Source organism: Oncorhynchus keta, chromosome 32, assembly GCF_023373465.1.
Source record: "Oncorhynchus keta strain PuntledgeMale-10-30-2019 chromosome 32, Oket_V2, whole genome shotgun sequence".
Lineage (NCBI taxonomy): Eukaryota > Metazoa > Chordata > Actinopteri > Salmoniformes > Salmonidae > Oncorhynchus > Oncorhynchus keta.
The window spans coordinates 4,962,561-4,986,972 of record NC_068452.1 but is presented as its reverse complement, the minus strand read 5'-3'; the positions used below and the strand labels follow the sequence as shown (position 1 = coordinate 4,986,972).

The following is a 24,412-nucleotide window of genomic DNA, read 5'->3' as shown; positions in this document are numbered from 1 at the left end:
TTCAGAGGAAGGTGTTTAGTCCCAGGGTGCTTCGAGATGAGCTTTGAGGGTACTATGGTGTTGAACGCTGAGCAGTAGTCAATGAATAGCATTCTCACGTAGGTGTTCCTTTTGTCCAGGTGGGAAAGGGCAGTGTGGAGGGCAATAGAGATTGCATCATCTGTGGATCTGTTGGGGCAGTATGCAAATTAAAATGGGTCTAGTGTTTCTGGGATAATGGTGTTGATGTGAGCCATGACCAGCTTTTCAAAGCCCTTCATGGCTACAGAGGTGAGGGCTATGGGCCAGTAGTCATTTAGACAGGTTACCTTGGTGTTCTTTGGCACAGGGACTATGGTGGTATGTGATTTGCAAATCTGGGTGGAAGATCTGGCTCGTCTGGACCCGGGACACAAAGTGCCATTTGATGTTGCCTTTAAAGAAAAGAAGTGAAAAGAAGATGCGATTTGGGCCGTCCATAATATTAGGCTTTCTGGATTGTGCCTGATTAGGTATAAATCTCAATCCATTTTATGATCTCTTGTCTCCATCTCTGTCCCATTAATTTAACAATGCTATTAAAAGACGACCTGCTTGATGATCTTGATGCTGTCATTTAATCCAAGGAGCAGGTAAACAATGTCGTCGATGTTTAATCTTAAATGTTGTCTCGTTTGTCTAATGCAATACTTAAATCAAGGTTGGATTAGGGTGAAGAGCACTCACTGCCATCAATAACAACAAGCATCCCACCATACCAGACCATGGTTCACTCATCTCAAAGGCTTGTGCCATGTCATTATTTTAAGCTCATCCCATGTCTCTTTAGATCTGTTTAATATATGAGCTCCTCCACTCATCTCTCTATCTAGCAAATGTGTGTCACCCTCTAGCAGGCTATTCCTGAAAGTACATGTAAAACCTGCATGACACAGGTTTTACATGGGCGCCAGGCTACCCGTCATCATACACGACTGTTACCAACATTACGCACAGCTGTGCTCATTGGACTCACCTGGACTCCTTCACTTTGATGATTACCCCCGGAATATCTTTCTGTTCCTTGGTTATGTTCCCTGTTTCTGCATGATTCCGTATTGTGTTTGCTATGTGTTCCTGTCCAGGCGCTGTTCCTGTTCCGTTTCATGTCCGTCAGCTAATAAACCTTCACTCCCTGTACCTGCTTTTCATCTCCTGTGTCGCTACCTTTACACGCACGCACACACACACGCGCGCGCGCACGCGGCAGTTAGCCTAGCACAGGGGTATTCAACTCTTACGCCACGAGGTCAACTCTTACCCTACCCAGGCAACACATTTCACTGCACCTTTCCGGTGTATGTGGCAATAAAACACCAAACTCAATGGCACAGCAGCAGCTGTGAAATATATATTTGATCTTATCGTCTGTATTGTAAGATATCCAATTATCCTGCCCAAGTCATTTCTACGTGGCTACTAGTCTAGACTCTCAGCCACCAACCCCCCCCATCACACCGATGTTGACTGACAACTGGGGACATCCATTGTCCCCTCCCTCCCTCCCTCCCTGCCTCTGTTTTCTCCAAAAAGCAAACACTAGCTACCACAAATCCCCCCAAGAGTAGATTGCCCTTGGACTTTTAGGTCCACCGTCATTGGGCGGTTCCCTGGCCTGGATCCTGTTGTGCCCTGCATGTGCAGCCATGTGAGCAGCTGCTTGACCCCCCCCCCCCCCCTCACTGCACTGCTTTCTCTGTCTAACTCTGTTCTGGCACCAAGGGACACACAGCTGGATCGCTATGACCGAATCTCTCTCTAGTAGTAGGTATAACGTGTTTGTCTTGAGTTCTGCCTACCACGACAGCATGAGAACGCTACTGGACAGCAGCTGGGTAAAGTTTGGGCCAGCCGGCAGAGGGTCCATTGATTGGGTGACTGGGTCACCTTCTCCCCCAATGGTGGAGAGACAGTTACAGGTAAGGGAACATCAGCTTGTTGTTACTGAGTGAGTCTGATTCAGTAGTAGTCGTTACATATAGACTGCTGCGAGACCCAGAGATTGTTGGTAGATCCAGGAGGTAGGCAACCCGGGTCCTGCAGCAGATTTTGAGTTTACTTTTTTGCTTGACACCTGGGAGTAGGTAGGTGGTGTAACAGTGTAAGCTTCCGTCTCTCACCTCACCCGGGCTAGAACCAGGGACCCTCTGCACACATCGACAACTGTCTCCCACGAAGCATCGTTACCCATCGCTTCACAAAAGCCGCGGCCCTTGCAGAGCAAGGGGAACAACTACTTCAAGGTCTCAGAGCGAGTGACGTCACCCGATTGAAACGCTATTAGCGCACACCACCGCTAACTAGCGAGCCATTTCACACCGGTTACAGGGGCATACTGGTTTAACAATCTAAAGAGCAGAAAATTATTGTGAAAAATAGCTTTTTAGGTGGATTCCTTTTATTTGATATGATCTTTTATTTTTCCTGACTGGAGGAGCGCTGTCCAAGGTACTTCAGCCAGCATCCACATACTGTGGGCTATACAGACTTTTGCAGGCTACACACTCTTGCTGTTGTTAATTGAGTGCCTTGAAATAGTATTGGTTGTCACGACTATGACGAGTGCTTGTGAGTGCAGTTCATGTCAGGGCAATGGCAGAGGAAAGCTCTTCGGGGTTTTCAGCTGAGTGGAGTGATGTTGATGGGTCTTTAGTCAGTCATCCAGATGAGGATCAGCGTTATCTGAGCACTGAAACCGATTGGTCGGATGAATTTGGGACACTGTGTCAACAGGGGAATATAACACTCAGGCAATATCAAATGGCATAAGCCCTATTGAGCCTCTGTAGGATATCTTGATTTCACAACCATGCAGTTTCAGATTTGAGAAGATGGAAGAGGATCATCACTCATCCGGTGGAACATTGACTTTTTGAGGCAAAACCCATTACTGATTTTTTGATTTCATATCTTCAACATCATCCTGCATGTATTTTAGAGGAATCTTTTTTTCTGTCCTGTCAATGACGTGATTTATTAACACTTTTTCCCTCCAAATCCACCAGGGCGACAACTGGAATGAGCTGAACCTCGACCAGGAAGGGAGGTCAGGGCTGCTCCTCTACGTGGTCCTCCCCGTCGCCTCCCTCCTCATGCTGGGCCTTCTGGTACTCCTGGCCTACTGGAGGTGCTCCCCTCCAAAGCTCAGCCTGGACCTCCAGGACCCCAAGAGCAGCGCGGAGTTCCTCTCCTCGCTCACCGGCCACGGCGAACGCCACACCAGCACCAGCTCTGACATGTCGGACAGCGTGTACGTCATGGTCTACCTGCCGCCGCCCTACGAGGAGACGCTGACCAAGATCACACGCGCCACCAGTCTGACCAGTCGGAAAGAGTCCATGAACATAGAGGACCTGGAGGCCCGGCTGTGTCCGGAGATCAAGTCCAGTGGACGCTACGTGTGACTGGGGAACACTGGGACTGTCTCTCAAATGGCCCCCTATTCCCAAAAGCCCACAAAGGGCTCTGATTAAAAGAAGTGCACTATGTAGGGAGTAGGGTATATGGTATCATTTCAGACTAGAACTAAGAGATTGCTTTTGAAAGGACTCCATATACCAAGCTCTTTAGAATACGGGGAATTCAATGGACTATTTAAAAACATCAGACCTGACTTAGTATTGGGGGTACCAGCTTTCTACACAGAGGAGTGTGCAGTTGCATGAAAGCTGGAAATTGCATTGACTGGCTGTCCAGGATACAGTACATCTAGATTCTCTAGAGAGGACAGACGCTGACGATGTACAAACCGTAGGTCACAGTAGGCAAATAAATCTCCTTCAACGATACAAAAGATAATATACAATTCATTTGCATTGTTTTTATCTCCTAAATGAAACACGCGATCCCCCATTTTGACTTCCACACATTGTATGAGCCATACCATGCTTTCAACCCTCCTGTACCTGTGTTGATTTACAGTTTGTTCCCTATTTGGAGACTTAGGAATGTCAATGTGCAAAGTGCAAGAATGTTACAGAAGTCTTGTATATAATACTGTATGTTATTTGAATTTGATTTGAATTGTATTTATATGTAAAAAGGTACAAAGACCTTGCCTGGGCACCATGTGTTTGACAGAAGGAACAAGGAGTGGAATGTTAGTTAGACGGGTACACAGACTTACAAAGACCTAGTCCAGGTTAATAATTCCCTTCATTCCTTGGAGTCACATCATATATGTACTCCTAAAGACCTCAGACCTGATACGTTTTATAGACTACATAACATATATTCATTCTAATTAACAAGTAATATGTTTGTACAAAGTGTTATATTGTTTTTAAATAAAGAAGAAAAATATCTGAGCATGTTATGATTGAGAGACTTCCGTCATGATCACTGATGCACCGAGGTTGCAAAGTTTTAATCCCATGCTGCCCCACTGTGATACATCTTGGTCATATCATGTAGACTACTGAATGTAGAGGTGAGCTCTCCTTTCCAAACACCTGTCTTACATTACAGCGTTTCTGAGCAAGATTGTCAAGAAGTGTTAGAAATGTCCAGGGGTCCAACTTGTTTTTTTTTTTCTTACGGCCAAACAATCCTCAGAAGCAGCTACAGCATTTCATATTCTACTCTTTGTACCATTTATTCTTGTAAATGATCCGTTTCAGACTATTAACGGAAGCGTTTTTATTTAACGTATATTAATTCACTAAATGTTCGTCGTTGTTAATTAACCGATTCATTTGAATAGTCTATTGTATAAATTATCCCAAAAGCCCAAAATTCGAAACATACTGTGTTTTTAAGCAAAGTAAATGTGTTGATCTAATCAAAAACAACAATTGAAAACACAGATTCAGGCCACACCATAAAACAATACAATGGATGGTTATTGGTTACATTGAACATCAGGCTCCTCTATATGGAATGTAAAATATATGTATCAGAAATAAAGTCATAAAAGACATGTGTTTTGAAAACAAAGTCACGCAAAATACTTCAAATAAAGTGTTTATTTTTTCAAATAAAAGTTCAGAGAGAAAATTGTTTGGTGCCAAAACAGTCTCTCAAAACATCCTGTATCCCAAAATGGAAAATAAGACAGTATTAGACAGGCAACATACAATGTCTTTTTAGGATCTGAGGTAGGCCTTGTTGTTATATCTGTCTCTGTGTAAATGTGTGTGCGTCCATACACTTGGTTTGTGTGGATGTGATTTCTAGTATCCGCGCCTGCGACAATCCTCCATCCACAATTCTTCCGCTGTTTTTTTTTCTAAAGGCCAAACAAACCCGAGAACCAGCCGCAGCCCTTCTTCTTCTCCTTCTTTTTATTATTTTCCTCCTCCATCATTGCCATCCATCCCATCTTCCAGAAGGGTTCGGGTTCCTGTGAACAAACAGAATTAGTGAGTGGAAACTACAGGCACCTTAATTGGGGAGGACGGGCTCATAGTAATGGCTGGAATGGTGTTAATGGAATGGTATCGAACACATCAAACACACAGTTTCCATGTGTTTGATGCCATTCCAGTTACTCCATTCCAAACATAATTATTAGCCCTCCTCCCCTCCTGTAGTGGAAACAAACCTCAGGAAGCCATCGCCATCAGCAACCTTTCAATGCTGAAGCTGAAGCTGCAGCTCAGTACGGGACAAACAACATTCAAATTGACTGATATTATCAATGAGACAATACAGAAAACAGTGTAGCTTACCTTCTCAAGTGGGGTGAGGCGTTCCTTCATTCTGTCAGCGCTGGCTTTCTCAATGCAAAGCTCCAGCTTGGTCTTTTCTACGGGAAATGGAAATGTGAGAAGATAGTACATTTGAAAGGAAGGGAGGAGTTCAAATTGTTATTGTCCAACTGGTTAGCTGACTGTTAATGTAGCAGTTGACTCTACATCGGATTTTGTTGTGAAATTGTGAATGAAAGAACATTGTGGAATACAAGTCATCTACAAGAGACTAGGCCTGATTCTGAATGTACAACACCAACAGTAGCACCAACCTGTATCATCCGGGGTTCTGGTCTCTCTCTTGACCGGGATGTTGATGCAGTATGGCCGGTCATCACCCTTCTTGGTGTCCTTGGCGAAGGTCAAGGTAGGCCTCAGGTGAGCCATGATCTCTCTGACCATGATATCGCAGACCAGCAGAGACTGTATTTCTGGGTATAGCTGGGCTTTAACCATTGGCCAATCATGGAAAGTCCTGAAGTACTTGCTCTTGATAGAGAGTGAGACGTCTTCTAAGAATTTGGCCATCTTGTCCGGCTCATCGTTGAGCTTCCTCAGAGTGCGTAAGAACAGTCTTTGGTTTTGGTATTTCAATGCCTCTTTCTGAACCTGGATATGTAGGTGCTCTACCATATCATTGCAAAGTGAGACGTCTTCCCATGAACCGTATTGCTGCTTGATTGTATATGAATCTGCAAAAACAGAGTCAAAGACTTTCCTGACAAGAATAACAGGAACAATATCAAGGTTTGTCATCTTTGGTTTGTTCCTCTTGGTCTCCGTCTGAGCCGGTTGTTGCACAGGCTTTCCACAGTCCTTTGTGGTTACCTCGAAAACATCAGTCTGTGGGAACTGCTTCAAAAAGGCAGCCTGACTGACGTCGAGAGCAAGAGGATTATCAGGCATTGTGTTGCTTGATGTTACAACCTCTTCATCGTCGTCCCCAACAAAGTATTTGGGGTCGATCCAGACTACATCTCTGTTGGAGGAACGAGGCAGAGAAACACGACGGATGTATTCCAACTTGATGCGGTCATTAAGGGGGAAAGCCTTCAGGAACAGTGCCAGTTTCCCAACCCGGGACCCGTAGTGATTGTAGATGGTCTTCCTAAGGTCTTCGGGTAGGGCTACTGCAAAGAGTTTGCTCTCCATAGCCTCTTCGCAGCTCCTAGCTATTGGACACCGTGGGCCGAGGACTTGAAGCGGATAGGTGTCACTGATGCCCTTGTACACCATCAGGATCCCCTCACAGATAGCGCTGGGGATGGTGGAGATGATCACCGTGTCCTTCATGGCAACCAGTTTTTTAATCTTGATTGTCGTGCCAAACTGATGTATCATGGCACTCTGCATGTGGAACACAGTCTTTCTCATGTTGCAGAAGGGGGGGCACAGATTTTCATCCACAGATATACCTGGAATCTTCCTCAAGATGTTAAAAGCGACGGAGGCCATTTTAACGACCAGTAAGAGCAGAGCCTGTTGGTCAAGCTGTTTAGTACCGCGTCCGTTCATTGGATGAAGTTTTAGAATAAACTTCACTATGAAGTCACTGAATAGTTCTCCACTAATGATCAATCTAGCAGGTAGAGGACAGATGTTCACCATATCCTGACTAATACGTCTCTCCTCTTCATTGGCAGTATAAACAACGGGCACTGTCTTAGCAATGCATAGACCTACGAGATGAACAATGTACCTTGTCAAGATGTGTGACCTGATTCCCAGTGCTCTCGCCAGCACCGGTTTTGGGCCCAGCACTTGCTTAAGGTTGTTGATGACAGTCTTAGCCACCTCATAAGCATCAATGGACTGCTGACCGTTCAACAGCTCCTCCTCCTCAGTGACCTCGACCCAGGGAATAGACCACAGAAGAGCTTGGGTGTCGTTGATGATAGCAGGTGTCTCCAAATACACTCCCCCCTGAAAGGCTTGGGGATCTACTTGAAGAAGCACCTGGGTGATGACATGCTTGATGTTTGAACCAAGTACCACAATCGTCTTCGGCATGATCTTGTATGCAGTCTTCATCACGGTCTCAGTGTCTGTGAGGACCGTTTGGAGTATGGGACATGTGCTAAGGTCAAGGGCCTCAACCTTCCTTGCCTTCACATAGAAGAGAAATAAAGGCATTGCAATACTTTACTACCTATCACGTCTTGTAGTGTATTTCTTATTACATGTACAGGTTTAGTACTACACTTAGAAAAAAAAGGTGTTATCTCGAACCTTAAAGGGTTATTCTGCTGTCCCCATAGGAGAACCCTTTGAAGAACCCTTTTGGTTCTTTTTTGGGGGAATTTTACCAATTTTTTCTCCCCAATTTCATGGTATCCAATTGTTTTAGTAGCTACTATCTTGTCTCATCGCTACATCTCCAGTACGGGCTCGCGAGAGACAAAGGTTGAAAGTCATGCGTCCTCCGATCCACAACCCAACCAAGCCACACTGCTTCTTCACACAGCATGTAGCCAACCCAGAAGCCCAGAGGAAACACCGTGCACCTGGCAACCTTGGTTAGCGCGCGCAGTGCCCGGCCCGCCACAGGAGTCGCTGGTATGCGAAGAGACAAGGATATCCCTACCGGCCAGGCCCTCCCTAACCCGGACGACGCTAGGTCAATTGTGCGTCGACCCACGGACCTCTCGGTCGCAGCCGGTTACGACAGAGCCTGGGCGCAAACCCAGGGTCTCTGGTGGCACAGCTGGAGCTGCAGTACAGTGCCCTTAACCACGCGAGAGGCCTGATAGAACCCTTTCTACAGAGGATTGTATATGGAACCGAAAAAGGTTCTACCTGGAACTAAAAAGGGTTATCTTATGGGGACAGCCAAAGAACCTGTTTGGATCCCTTTTTTTAACAGTGTAGTATACAACAAAATTTCACAAATAAAGGATCCTGTCTTACCTTGTCTACCTGGCTGTCCAGGACCTTTATGACGTAAACTTCTGAGGATGAGGGAGGATAGGGGTTCAGGTTTGCCACGAGGACCTCAACATTCTTCTCCTGTGCTTCTCCATCTGCCACCTTGTCCAGCAGGCTGTCCATGACCTCCTGACCTCTTGTGGAATCTCCACCTGGGTCTGACTGGGGAACTCCACCTGGAGCATCTCATCTGACCTGATCTCAGGTTGGGCCTGTTTCTCTGAGAGAATATCTGCTGTGTCGCCACTCATCAGAGCTGCAGAACCAAGAGGCTCATGGGAAGGAACCGATGGCTTGGCCTTGTCAGTCAGGAGCTGCTGCCCCTCCATGGTTACCTTGAGATGGAAGAGGGGAAGAAGACATTAGTTCATACTGTTCCTTTGTGAACTAAAGGTGCAATAACAGGTAAATAAACAGTCTATGTGGGTGATAGCAATGGTGTAGTATATAGCAATGATGTACTATAGTTTAGGGAATGGAAAAGTATCAGTATACCTCTCCTGGAGACTGGTGACATTGGCTTGGTGTCACGCTCAGCTCTCTATGAACTTCCTGCTCAATCTCATGAAGTCTCTGGCGATCCTTCACCTTCAGCATCTGTACACACAGTAGGAGTTTAAAATTAGCAGTGGAATCACACAGGATGTTTTATTTTATGGCCATGACAATGCCATTTTGTTCAGGATATCAGATTTATCATGGATGTTGTCAGCCCAAAACCTATTAAATACTAAAAGGAGAACATCAAAGTAGATGCTTAAACACATGAGAGCTATTGTATAATTAATGGCAAACTTACCAGCTCATCAAGGTAACAATGGACCCAAGAAGACCCTTGGATGGATGTTGAGTCATCCATATTTGCTCCAAGTTATCCCCAGGAGACCAGTAAACTAGAAAATATTTATTGACAGAAAACTCAACTAAAAACTTCAAAACTGTACTAGAACTAAATCCAAAATAAGAACTAAACAATCGAGCAATGCAACCAACACGAGTGCTGTATTATAGCAGTCTGAATTCAGAATACATGTCTATAAATATAGAAGTATAGAATGCTCAAATTTAGAACTTTAGAATCTTTGGCAAACATAAGACATTGTGATGTCACAACTAAATGGTTCAAGTGAGCAAAAAATAACTGCAGCAAGGACAGGACTAGAAATGATTCTGGAACAGAAAGGTCTTCGTTCTGAACTACCTAGTTGTCACAGTATGCTATTTTGCATGATAGAACAGCACTGCAAACGTGAAATATTATCAATAAAGAAAATCTTAACCATATGGCAAACTGTAATGTTGTATTACTCCATTGTTTACAAACAAATCATTTACAATGTAAGTACAGTTCTGAGACCCCATGTTATTAAAATATTTACACAATCATTTATTTTCAATAAATTGTTTTCTTTCACAAAATAACACTCCCATGCAAATGAATGGCAGGTCAATAGTTTTATTCTGATCATACAAAATGATTTCCAACAACCACAGAATACAGTAACACACGCTCAATAAAACCTTGAATATGAATAGACAACATCAGATACAGTTCAAATCTATCACTAGCTGGTAGGGAACTGGTAATAAAACTGTCTGTCTTTATAAATTATATTTGTTTTTATACAATATGTAAGGAACTATAAGGAAAATATTTGTCATGGATGACTGTCTAGTAGGAACCAGAGCTTTTTCAGTGTCCAGTCCTTATGTCAGTCCTATGTCAGTGTTCAGTCCTTAAAGTCCTTCTCAATAGTTACTTAGATTTGAAAATATTAGCCGAACATAACACAATGTAAAGCTAACAATAAGTCCTGTTAAATCCTTTAAATCATTGAGAACATGTTATGGCCAAAGGCAGAACCAGAACAGTGGATTGTCTCCGTTATGTTGTTTCACGACTGGGACCTTCCACTGGGGTCTGTTGAGAAAACAACGCCCCCAGCAGGCAGTCAGTAGCGTTGCAAGCAGAGGGCTCCTCTCCTCCCAGGCACAACAGCCTGTGGTACCGAGCCTGAGGAATCCAGCACAGCACCCTGGAACGAACACAAACACACACACGCGCATAGAGATGCACAAACACACACTCAGGCACACACACAGTGTGAGTTATATTAACATGGTCCTGACTCTTAAGTATTCTTTAAACATGTCAAAGATGAAAGAGTGCTGTGAAACTATCTGAGTGTGACTTTGTACCAGTCGTTGATGTCGCCTCTCACGGGGTCAGGATACGTTTGGATCCACTGACCGATTGTCCACATCTTGACCATATTGCCCATAGCAACCGTCTCCCCTTTTCCCTCTCCATCGCCCCCCTAAGCAGGCTCCTCAGGGACGTCCTCGTAGCACAGTAAGTAGCTGCACGAGAAACACACACACAGTCACACAGGCAGTGAGAGATGCCATCTGATCCGACTGTTCTTAGGCCTGAATTTCGAAAATGCACATTGTCATCGAACATCTCAGATCAAAAGAGTCCCACATTTTTCTTGACACTAATTTTACAATGATTGTTTATTGGCATGTTGTGCCTTACTTTAACACTTTTTCTAGCCCCCCTCTCTCTCTCTCTCTCTCTCTCACTCACTACTCTGTGTTGGTGGCTCTCTCGTTCCCTGCCACTGGCATGTCCTCCTCTGGATGTCCCTCCATCTCGCCATCTGTTTCCTGCTGCAGGCTCACTCTGGGTCTCTCCACATTCCAGCGCATGCGTTTGTACAGGCCAGTGTGGACCCCAGCCAGGTACGGGGCTAGACGACAGTACCTGTATATGGACAGCCCCACACTGTCTATCTGACACTTGCCAATGTAGAAATGGGAAACACTGGAATGGAGAGAGGGGGAGGAAATGCTGTCACTTAAAGTTGTTGTATTTCTTTCTATGAATGTGACCATAGAGGACCTGGAAAACATGTTCTATGTGGTCCTCCTGCCAGTAATAGCTCTGCTCAGGATCTCCAGTCCAGGGAACACTGGGACTGTCTCTCAAATGGCCCCCTATTCTCTATATAGCCCACATAGTGCACTTCTTTTAAACAGAGCCCTATGTAGGGAGTAGGTTATATGGTATCATTTCAGACTAGAACTAAGAGATTGCTTTTGAAAGGACTCCTTGGGGCGCTAGAGAGCGTGCTGTGGAGTAGACGTGCTTTGCTAGAGCTCCGCTCTATTTTGAAACAAATTTGTATTTATCTTAACCTCTCACGACCTATAACTTTAAACAAATATGTCAAAGGGAAAAGGCACCAAAATAGGGTGCGCTAAACAAGATCATTTGAATGAGATAGACAACGAACCAATTTCAACGTCGCTGACGTTAGCTGAAGAGGCTAGCTTCCAAGAGTTCCCCACAGATCCTACTCAAAGTGACATACTGGCTGCCATAAACTCACTAAGCAAGAAGGTGGACACAAGGTTGGCTGATATCGCAAAGAGTATTGTGACTTGGGCCAAATCTGTGAAGGCAACTAAGGGAAGGGTGCATGAAGTTGAGCAGACGACAGTCGATCACGAGGCCAGGCTACAGGACATAGAGAAACAGTGCGCGACGTTCAAAAATGACAACAAAACCCTGAAAGCCCGAATGGAAATGCTCGAGTCGCATTCAAGACGCCAGAACATCCGAATATGTGGGATCCAGGAGGACACTGAGAAAGGGAAACCCATTGAATTAGTCTCGGATCTGATACAGGCATTGCTGGGGTGTGAACACTTCAAAACGGCCATCCTGATCGACCGCGCACACAGATCTCAGGCAACGACGCCGGCCAAGGGCGGGCCACCAAGGCCATTCATTGTACGGCTGCACTATCCCCAGACCAGGGATCTCATCCTCAAGCTGGCTAGACAAAAGTTCCCCCTTAACTACAACAGAGCCAGGGTGTCTTTCTACCCAGATCTTAGATTGGAGGTGAGCAACCAACGGAAAGAGTATGATGAGGTACGCAACAAATGCAGGGCGGCCAACATCCGATATGGATTCCTCTTCCCAGTCCGGTTTAAGGTGACAGTCGAAGGATCAACACGTACGTTTGACAACCCAAAAGAGGCCGATCTGTTCTTGACAAGCTCCCTGGCTGAGGATACAGAACGGCTGTGTCAACCGGCTAAATGGCCAAATACAGGCCAGGAATGTGTTTGAATTTCCGGCCTATGTCTTTTCGATTAGAAGATCAGAAATTGGGACTTATATGATAGGTGAGATGTTGTGGCTAATATAGCATTGTTTAATATATCATGTTTTAGTGCCATTCACCCCCTAACGTGAGAGTTAAGTGTTATTTAATATTAGTTTATATGCGGAGCATTAATAGACGACGAGTTAGTTCATGCTGTATGTCTAGACACCCTAAGGTTTGTGTGTTAGCCAAGGAGAGCTTCGTTTGGGGAAGTCACTCAGTAAAGGGACGGGAGGGGGGGATGGGGTCTGTGTTTTATGTTCACGTTTATTAATACAGGTGGCATGACAAGCTCCCGCACGGCGGAACGTTTTTTCTTTTGGGTTTTGTGTGACAGCAACAATTTGCTCTAAAATAAATAATGCCCCATAGTGACAGAGCACAGAGTAGACCAGGTGGAATAAAGATAGTCAGCTGGAACTGTAATGGCTTAGGGCATGTGGTGAAAAGAGCTAAGGTTCTCTCATCTTAAATCACTGGGTGGTGACATAGTGCTTCTTCAAGAAACTCATATTAAACGCTCCGCTCAGGCCAAGCTACGAGTCGGCTGGATCGGTCAGATATACCAGTCTAACTTTGATGCAAAAGCGAGAGGGGTAGCAATCCTGATAAGGAAAAACATTCCTTTTGTTTACTCATCCTCGATTTCAGATCCTAATGGTCGGTATATTATTGTGGCTGGTACACTGAATTCGAAACCAGTAACCTTGGTCAATTTATATGGACCCAGCATCAATGATCCTGTCAGGACCCGGTTACGAACCCGGGTCTCCGGAGTGAGAAACAGTCACTTAACCAACTGAGCCACGAATAGTCGGCAGAACCCAGAAGATGAGGCAGACACAGCAGTACTTGAGACGGTGTATTTAATTAAGTAAAAAATGTTCTTCAGGAAAACATGTAACTCCACAACCTCAAAAGGAATCCTACCAGAACAAAGGTAATCCTCCAAGACAAAAAAGGTAAATCCACAAGGTGGAAGGTAAAGCACAAAAAGCCTCAAAAGATACTCAAAAAACAAACAAACAAGAACGAAAAACAGAATTCCACAAGAGAGTCCATCGGGATCAACAAGAGTTCTCAGAGTACTAGGGCTGGGTGCTAACATACAAACACAGAGCAAAGAACAGAGGAAAACAAAGGGTTTAAATACAATCAGGGGAAACGAGGCACAGGTGCAAATAATAATGGGGATCAAGGGAAAACAAAAGGTCAAAAGGCACAATGGGGGCATCTAGTGACCAAAAACCGGAACAACCCTGGCCAAATCCTGACAGATCCATTCTTTTTTCAAAGGGTATTTAAGGACATACCAAATATCTCGGATACAAGTGTTATTGTTGGAGGGGACTTTAACTGTACGTTAGATCCTCTTTTAGATAAACAGCTATCAAGGTCACGTCAACAATCAAATGCTAGTGTCTGTCTAAATACATTGATGACGAACGTTAACATTGTCGATATTTGGAGAGTGACGCACCCAACAGACAGGGATTATTCTTTCTTTTCATCAGTTCATAAATCATATTCCAGAATGGACTATTTTTTTGTTGGACTCCAAACTCATTTCAGCAGCTGAGTCGGTTATCTATCACCCTATTCTAATTACGGACCACTCTCCTCTGTCCATGGTGCTGAAACTCGACAATATGTCGCAGTCATTCCGCTTGTTCAAGGGGTGCCCTATTTCGCCGGCTCTCTTCGCTATAGCCATTGAACCCCTTGCTACTGGCATTCGGGCATGTGCCGATATAGCTTCTGTCAAAATAAAGGACACCCAGCACAAAATCTTCCTATATGCATACGATGTTCTTTTGTTTTTGTCCAAGCCTAAAACTTCTATTCTACCCTTACTTAACTTGATGAACACATTTGGCTCCTTCTCTGGCTACAAGATAAACTGGCAAAAAAGTGAGTTGATGCCAATATCACGGCCTGTGGATATGCGATTTCTGCAATCTACCCCGTTTAAAACAGTGATGGACAAGTTCACAAGCCTTCGCATTGTAGTGACAAGAGATCTTGATCAGCTATTGAAAGCGAATTGGGACATGAAAATATATCACCTTAAACAAAATATAGATTTTTGGAAAACTCTGCCTATCTCCTTGGTTGGTCGTATAAACGCTATTAAAATGGCTGTCCTACCCAGGTTTCTTTACCTCTTCCAATGTCTACCCAATTTCATACCACAAAGCTATTTTAAGAAACTGGATTCAATAGTGACTCCCTTTTTATGGGATAACAAGGTCAGCCAGAATTTCAAAGAAGCATTTATGCAAGTACAAGATAGAGGGGGGCTTTGGCCTTCCTCACTTTAAACTGTATTATTGGCCTGCAAATCTGAACATTGTGTCTTTCTGGAGGGAAAGTTTACCTGCGATGAGACAGAAGGATATGCCTTCATGGCTTTTAATTGAGCAGGCCTCCTGTCAACGTTCCTTACTCCCTGCACTTGTTAATAGCCCATCATATGTGATCCCTGCCTACAGACAGAAACTAAAACAAGAAGCTCCCGCGCTGAGGTCTGTTCAACGCTGGTCCGACTAATCTGATTCCACACTCAAAGACTGCTTCCATCGAATGGACTGGGATATGTTCCGTATTGCGTCAGACGACAACATTGACGAATACGCTGATTCGGTGTGCGAGTTCATTAGAACGTGCGTTGAAGATGTCGTTCCCATAGCAACGATTAAAACATTCCCAAACCAGAAACCGTGGATTGATGGCAGCATTCACGTGAAACTGAAAGCACGAACCACTGCTTTTAATCAGGGCAAGGTGACTGGAAACATGACCGAATACAAACAGTGTAACTATTCCCTCCGCAAGGCAATCAAACAAGCTAAGCGTCAGTATAGAGACAAAGTAGAATCTCAATTCAACGGCTCAGACACAAGAGGTATGTGGCAGGGTCTACAATCAATCACGGATTACAAAAAGAAAACCAGCACCGTCACGGACCAGGATGTCTTGCTCCCAGGCAGACTAAATAACTTTTTTGCCCGCTTTGAGGACAATACAGTGCCACTGACACTGCCCGCAACTAAAACATGCGGACTCTCCTTCACTGCAGCCGATGAAAACATTTAAATGTGTTAACCCTCGCAAGGCTGCAGGCCCAGACGGCATCCCCAGCCGCTCCCTCAGAGCATGCGCAGACCAGCTGGCAAGTATGTTTACGGACATATTCAATCAATCCCTATCCCAGTCTGTTGTTCCCACATGCTTCAAGAGGGCCACCATTGTTCCTGTTCCCAAGAAAGCTAAGGTAACTGAGCTAAACGACTACCGCCCCGTAGCACTCACTTCCGTCATCATGAAGTGCTTTGAGAGACTAGTCAAGGACCATATCACCTCCACCCTACCTGTCACCCTAGACCCACTCCAATTTGCTTACCGCCCAAATAGGTCCACAGACGATGCAATCTCAACCACACTGCCCTAACCCATCTGGACAAGAGGAATACCTATGTGAGAATGCTGTTCATCGACTACAGCTCGGCATTTAACACCATAGTGCCCTCCAAGCTCGTCATCAAGCTCGAGACCCTGGGTCTCGACCCCGCCCTGTGCACCTGGATACTGGACTTCCTGACGGGCCGCCCCCAGGTGGTGAGGGTAGGCAACAACATCTCCACCCCGCTGATCCTCAACACTGGGGCCCCACAAGGGTGCGTTCTGAGCCCTCTCCTGTACTCCCTGTTCACCCACGACTGCGTGGCCACGCACGCCTCCAACTCAATCATCAAGTTTGCGGACGACACAACAGTGGTAGGCTTGATTACCAACAACAACAAGACGGCCGACAGGGAGGAGGTGAGGGCCCTCGGAGTGTGGTGTCAGGAAAATAACCTGACACTCAACGTCAACAAAACTAAGGAGATGATTGTGGACTTCAGGAAACAGCAGAGGGAACACCCCCCTATCCACATCGATGGAACAGTAGTGGAGAGGGTAGTAAGTTTTAAGTTCCTCGGCGTACACATCACAGACAAACTGAATTGGTCCACCCACACAGACAGCATCGTGAAGAAGGCGCAGCAGCGCCTCTTCAACCTCAGGAGGCTGGAGAAATTCGGCTTGTCACCAAAAGCACTCACAAACTTCTACAGATGCACAATCGAGAGCATCCTGTCGGGCTGTATCACCGCCTGGTACGGCAACTACAACCAGAGGGTAGTGAGGTCTGCACAACGCATCACCGGGGGCAAACTACCTGCCCTCCAGGACACCTACACCACCCGATGTCACAGGAAGGCCATAAAGATCATCAAGGACAGCAACCACCCGAGCCACTGCCTGTTCACCCCGCTATCACCCAGAAGGCGAGGTCAGTACAGGTGCATCAAAGCTGGGACCGAGAGACTGAAAAACAGCTTCTATCTCAAGGCCATCAGACTGTTAAACAGCCACCACTAACATTGAGTGGCTGCTGCCAACACACTGACTCAACTCCAGCCACTTTAATAATGGGAATTGATGGGAAATTATGTAAAATATATCACTAGCCACTTTAAACAATGCTACCTAATATAATGTTTACATACCCTACATTATTCATCTCATATGTATACGTATATACTGTACTCTATATCATCGACTGCATCCTTATGTAATACATGTATCACTAGCCACTTCAACTATGCCACTTTGTTTACATACTCATCTCATATGTATATACTGCACTCAATACCATCTACTGTATCTTGCCTATGCCGCTCTGTACCATCACACACTCATATATCTTTATGTACATATTCTTTATCCCCTTACACTTGTGTCTATAAGGTAGTAGTTTTGGAATTGTTAGCTAGATTACTTGTTGGTTATTACTGCATTGTCGGAACTAGAAGCACAAGCATTTCGCTACACTCGCACTAACATCTGCTAACCATGTGTATGTGACAAATAAAATTTGATTTGATTTGACATCCACTTATGACTCTAACCCAGTCATTTGTCATATGCTTAGGATCTGGAAACAGATGAGGTATTTTCTTAACATACCCACTGTTTACATTGACAGCCAATTTGCCTGAATCATGATTTCCACCCTGCATTGGATGATGTGGTGTTTTCACAGTGGAGGGAGAAGGGGCTCACAACAATTGGTAATCTAATCATAGATGGTCTGTTAGCTTCAGTTCAACAATTACAGGGAAAGTTCAACATGCCAACAACTCATTTTTTCAGATACCTCCAAATCAGGAATTTCATAAGGACACATATCCCACAGTATGGCATGAAGCCAAATAGTCCTACGTTCAATAGCTTGATCCTTGTCAAACCCCATTCAAAAGGGTTGGTCTCTAGACTGTATGATGTGCTACAGGCCCACATAGAGGTATCCACAGACACCATGAAAAGGGCTTGGGAACAAGAACTTGGTTCAGAAATCTCAGATGAGGACTGGGTAGAAGCTCTCAGGAATATAAACCACAGTTCAGTGAATGCCAGACACAACCTTGTACAGTTTAAGGTGACACACAGGTTACATTACTCAAAAGTAAAACTGCATAAAATATTCCCGGACACCTCACCACTGTGTGAGAGGTGCAAGCAGGATGAGGGGACGTTGACCCACTTATTCTGGACATGTCCTAAGTTACATGCTTACTGGGCTCTCTTGATTACTTATCTAAAGCCTTGGTTAGAGTTCTAGCCCCAGACCCATTGATCGCTCTGTTTGGTACAGTTGATGGGAATAACCAGGAAGGGAAGGCTGTCTCTCTTTGTACTCTATTAGCCAAAAGGCTCATGTTGCAATTTTGGAAATTGGAGCCTGTACCTACCTTTGAAATGTGGTTACGGGATTTAGGGAATGTAATACGTATGGAAAAGATTCGATATAATACCTCCAATAGAAGTCCAATGTTTTGCCAAATATAACAGCCGATACTGGATAAATGGTCTAGTCCCGCTTCATAACTGGGTTGACGATCTGCTGCTACTCTGTGCTGTACTCCACTCAATATTTATTTTTGGCTTAACTTCACTACTTGTAATGACTATATGCTGTCTTCTTATACATGTACCACCTAATAGGATTTTGTTTATGTGTGAGTTAAGTTTTGTCCTCTAAATTGGCCATCCCATTCAACAGTACAATGAATGTCTGTAACGGTTTTCTTCTGTAGACGAAGGATCGGACCAAAGCGCGGTTAGAGTTCAACATGTTTAATAAAGACCATAAATGTGAACACTACAAAATACCAAAATAACAAATGTGCAAAACCAAACCAGTCTTATCTGGTGCATAGACACAAAGGGGAAGACAAGAAACAACCACCCAGAAAACCCAACACAAAACAGGCTACCTAAATATGGTTCCCAATCAGAGACAATGACTAACACCTGCCTCTGATTGAGAATCATATCAGGCCAAACATAGAAATGGGACAACTAGACACACAACATAGAATGCCCACTCAGCTCACGTCCTGACCAACACTAAAACAAAGAAAACACAAAATAACTATGGTCAGAACGTGACAGTACCCCCAAGGTGCGGACTCCGGCCGCAAACCTGAACCTATAGGGGGTCTGGGTGGGCATCTGTCCATGACTCTGGCGCAGGACGTGGACCCTACTCCACCATAGTCTTTGACCGCTTTAGTCTCCTCCTAGGAACGGCGACCCTCGCCGCCGACCTAGGATTGGCAACCCTACTAAAGGGCCCCACTGGACTAAACAAACTCCTCTGGACTGAGGGGCAGCTCCGGACTGAGGGGTAGCTCAGGGCTGAGGGGCAGCTCAGGACCGAGGGGCAGCTCAGGACCGAGGGGTAGCTCAGGACCGAGGGGTAGCTCAGGAACGAGAGATAGCTCAGGCTGGTTGACGGCTCTGGCGGCTCTGGCGGATCCTGAGTGACTGACGTCTCTGGCGGATCCTGGCTGACAGGCGGATCCTGGATTACTGGCGGCTCTGGCGGATCCTGGCTGACTGGCGGCTCCTGGCTGACTGGCAGCTCTGGCGGCTCCTGGCTGACTGGCGGGAGACTCTGGCGGCTCCGGACAGGCGGGAGACTCTGGCGGCTCCGGACAGACGGGAGACTCTGGCTGCTCCGGACAGGCGGGAGACTCTGGCGGCTCCGGACAGGCGGGAGATTCTGGCGGCTCCGGACATGCGGGAGACTCTGGCGGCTCCGGACAGGCGGGAGGCTCTGGTGGCGCTGGAGAGGAGGAAGGCTCTGGCGGCGCTGAAACGGCGGGAGCACCCATAGGGATGAGACGGAGAGGCAGCCTGGTGCGGGGGCTGCCACCGGAGGGCTGGTGCGTGGAGGTGATACTGGATAGACCCGGACCGTGCAGGCGCACTGGAGCTCTTGAGCACCAGGCTGGTGCCATGTACGCCGGCCCAAGGAGACGCACTGGAGACCAGATGCGTAGAGCCGGCTTCATAGCACCTGGCTCGATGCCCACTCTAGCCCGGCGATAGGAGGAGCTGGAATGTACCGCACCGGGCTACGCACCCGCACCGGGGACACCGTGCGCTCCACAGTATAACACGGTGCCTGCCATAGCACAGGAAGTTGGCACAGGTCTCCTACTAATGGACTATTTAAAAACATCAGACCTGAGTTAATCTTTTGTGGGTACCAGCTTTCTACACAGAGGAGTGTGCAGTTGCATGAACGCTGGAAATTGCATTGACTGGCTGTCAGGATACAGTACATCTAGATTCTCTAGAGAGGACAGACGCTGACTTTGTACAAACCGTAGGTCACAGTAGGCAAATAAATCTCCTTCAATGATACGAAAAATAATATACAATTCATTTGCATTGTTTTTATCTCCAAAATGAAACACGTGATCCCCCATTTTGACTTCCACACATTGTATGAGCCATACCATGCTTTCAACCCTCCTGTACCTGTGTTGATTTACAGTTTGTTCCCTATTTGGAGACTTAGGAATGTCAATGTGCAAAGTGCAAGAATGTTACAGAAGTCTTGTATATAATACTGTATGTTATTTGAAATTGTTTTGAATTGTATTTATATGTAAAAAGGTACAAAGACCTTGCCTGGGCACCATGTGTTTGACAGAAGGGACACGGAGCGGAATGTTAGTTAGACGGGTACCCAGACTTACAAAGACCTAGTCCAGGTTAATAATTCCCTTCATTCCTTGGCATCACATCATAAATGTACTCCTAAAAACCTCAGACCTGATACGTTTTATAGACTACATAACATATATTCATTCTAATTATCAAGTCATATGTTTGTACAAAGTGTTATAGTTTTTAAATAAAGAATAAGAAAAATATCTTAGCATGTTATGATTGAGAGACTTCGGTCATGATCACTGATGCACCGAGGTTGCAAAGTTTTAATCCCATGCTGCCCCACTGTGATACATCTTGGTCATATCATGTAGACTACTGAATGTAGAGGTGAGCTCTCCTTTCCAAACACCTGTCTTACAGTACAGCGTTTCTGAGCAAGATTGTCAAGAAGTGTTAGAAATGTCCAGGGTCCAACTTGTTTTTTTTTTTTTTTCTTATGGCCAAACAATCCTCAGAAGCAGCTACAGCATTTCATATTCTACTCTTTGTACCATTTATTCTTGTAAATGATCCGTTTCAGACTATTAACGGAAGCGTTTTTATTTAACGTATATTAATTCACGAAATGTTCGTCGTTGTTAATTAACCGATTCATTTGAAACGTCTATTGTATAAATTATCCCAAAAGCCCAAAATTCGAAACATACTGTATTTTTAAGCAAAGTAAATGTGTTGATCTAATCAAAAACAACAATTTAAAACACAGATTTTCAGGCCACACCATAAAACAATACAATGGATGGTTATTGGTTACATTGAGCATCAGGCTCCTCTATATGGAATGTAAAATATATGTATCAGAAATAAAGTCATAAAAGACATGTCTTTTGAAAACAAAGTCACGCAAAATACTTCAAATAAAGTGTTTATTTTTTCAAATAAAAGTTCAGAGAGAAAATTGTTTGGTGCCAAAACAGTCTCTCAAAACATCCTGTATCCCAAAATGGAAAATAAGACAGTATTAGACAGGCAACATACAATGTCTTTTTAGGATCTGAGGTAGGCCTTGTTGTTATATCTGTCTCTGTGTAAATGTGTGTGCGTCCATACACTTGGTTTGTGTGGATGTGATTTCTAGTATCCGCGCCTGCGACAATCCTCCATCCAATATTCTTCCGCTGTTTTTTTTTCTAAAGGCCAAACAAACCCGAGAACCAGCCGCAACCCTTCTTCTTCTCCTTCTTTTTATTATATTCCTCCTCCATCATTGCCATCCATCCCATCTTCCAGAAGGGTTCGGGTTCCTGTGAACAAACAGAATTAGTGAGTGGAAACTACAGGCACCTTAATTGGGGAGGACGGGCTCATAGTAATGGCTGGAATGGTGTTAATGGAATGGTATCGAACACATCAAACACACAGTTTCCATGTGTTTGATGCCATTCCAGTTACTCCATTCCAAACATAATTATTAGCCCTCCTCCCCTCCTGTAGTGGAAACAAACCTCAGGAAGCCATCGCCATCAGCAACCTTTCAATGCTGAAGCTGCAGCTCAGTACGGGACAAACAACATTCAAATGGACTGATATTATCAATGAGACAATACAGAAAACAGTGCAGCTTACCTTCTCAAGTGGGGTGAGGAGTTCCTTCATTCTGTCAGCGCTGGCTTTCTCAATGCAAAGCTCCAGCTTGGTCTTTTCTACGGGAAATGGAAATGTGAGAAGATAGTACATTTGAAAGGAAGGGAGGAGTTCAAATTGTTATTGTCCAACTGGTTAGCTGACTGTTACTGTAGCAGTTGACTCTACATCGGATTTTGTTGTGAAATTGTGAATGAAAGAACATTGTGGAATACAAGTAATTTACAAGAGACGAGGCCTGATTCTGAATGTACAACACCAACAGTAGCATTGTTCTACCTGTATCATCCGGGGTTCTGGTCTCTCTCTTGACCGGGATGTTGATGCAGTATGGCGGTCATCACCCTTCTTGGTGTCCTTGGCGAAGGTCAAGGTAGGCCTCAGGTGAGCCATGATCTCTCTGACCATGATATCGCAGACCAGCAGAGGCTGTATTTCTGGGTATAGCTGGGCTTTAACCATTGGCCACTCATGGAAAGTCCTGAGGTAATTGCTCCTTATAGAGAGTGAGACGTCTTCTAAGAATTTGGCCATGATGTCCGGCTCATCGTTGAGCTTCCTCAGAGTGCGTAAGAACAGTCTTTGGTTTTGGTATTTCAATGCCTCTTTCTGAACCTGGATATGTATGTGCTCTACCATATCATTGCAAAGTGGGACAGCTTCCCATGAACCGTATTGCTGCTTGATTGTACATGAAACTGGGAAGACAGAGTCAAAGGCTTTCCTGACAAGAATAACAGGAACAATATCAAGGTTTGTCACCTTTGGTTTGTTCCTCTCAGTCTCCGTCTGAGTCTGTTCTTGCACAGGCTTTCCACAGTCCTTTGTGGTTGACTCGAAAACAACAGTCTGTGGGAATTCTTTCGCTGTTTTTCTCTTACGGCCAAACCCACCCCAGAACCAGCCGCAACCCCTCTTCTTCACCTTCTTCTTTTTATTATTTTCCTCCTCCATCATTGCCATCGATCCCATCTTCCAGAAGGGTTCGGGTTCCTGTGAACAAACATAGTTGGTGAGTGGAAAATACAGGCACCTTAATTGGGGAGGACGGGCTCATAGTAATGGCTGGAATGGTGTTAATGGAATGGTATCGAACACATCAAACACACCGTTTCCATGTGTTTGATGCCATTCCAGTTACTCCATTCCAAACATTATTATTAGCCCTCCTCCCCTCCTGTAGTGGAAACAAACCTCAGGAAGCCATCGCCATCAGCAACCTTTCAATGCTGAAGCTGCAGCTCATTAAGGAACAGACAATATTCAAATGGACTGATATTATCAATGAGACAATACAGAAAACAGTGTAGCTTACCTTCTCAAGTGGGGTGAGGAGTTTCTTCATTCTGTCAGCACTGGCTTTCTCAATGCAAAGCTCCAGCTTGGTCTTGTCTAGGGGAAATGGAAATGTGACAAGATAGTACATTTGAAAGGAAGGGAGCAGTTCAAATTGTTATTGTCCAACTGGTTAGCTGACTGTTACTGTAGCAGTTGACTCTACATCGGATTTTGTTGTGAAATTGTGAATGAAAGAACATTGTGGAATACAAGTCATTTACAAGAGACTAGGCCTGATTCTGAATGTACAACACCAACAGTAGCATTGTTCTACCTGTATCATCCGGGGTTCTGGTCTCTCTCTTGACCGGGATGTTGATGCAGTATGGCCGGTCATCACCCTTCTTGGTGTCCTTGGCGAAGGTCAAGGTAGGCCTCAGGTGAGCCATGATCTCTCTGACCATGATATCGCAGACCAGCAGAGACTGTATTTCTGGGTATAGCTGGGCTTTAACCATTGGCCAATCATGGAAAGTCCTGAAGTACTTGCTCTTGATAGAGAGTGAGACGTCTTCTAAGAATTTGGCCATCTTGTCCGGCTCATCGTTGAGCTTCCTCAGAGTGCGTAAGAACAGTCTTTGGTTTTGGTATTTCAATGCC

The 24,412-nt window shown here is 45.0% G+C and overlaps 1 protein-coding gene across 1 annotated transcript; it reads left to right on the top strand.

The window, feature by feature from the left end:
- Positions 1–1,741: 1,741 nt before the first annotated feature.
- Positions 1,742–4,457, top strand: LOC118364701 (small integral membrane protein 28-like). The gene is made up of 2 exons (XM_035746396.2): positions 1,742–1,937; positions 3,024–4,457. The coding sequence occupies exons 1-2, from the start codon at positions 1,761–1,763 to the stop codon at positions 3,420–3,422; spliced, it is 576 nt and encodes a 191-aa protein (XP_035602289.1). The 5' UTR covers positions 1,742–1,760; the 3' UTR covers positions 3,423–4,457.
- The last annotated feature ends 19,955 nt before the right edge of the window (positions 4,458–24,412 follow it).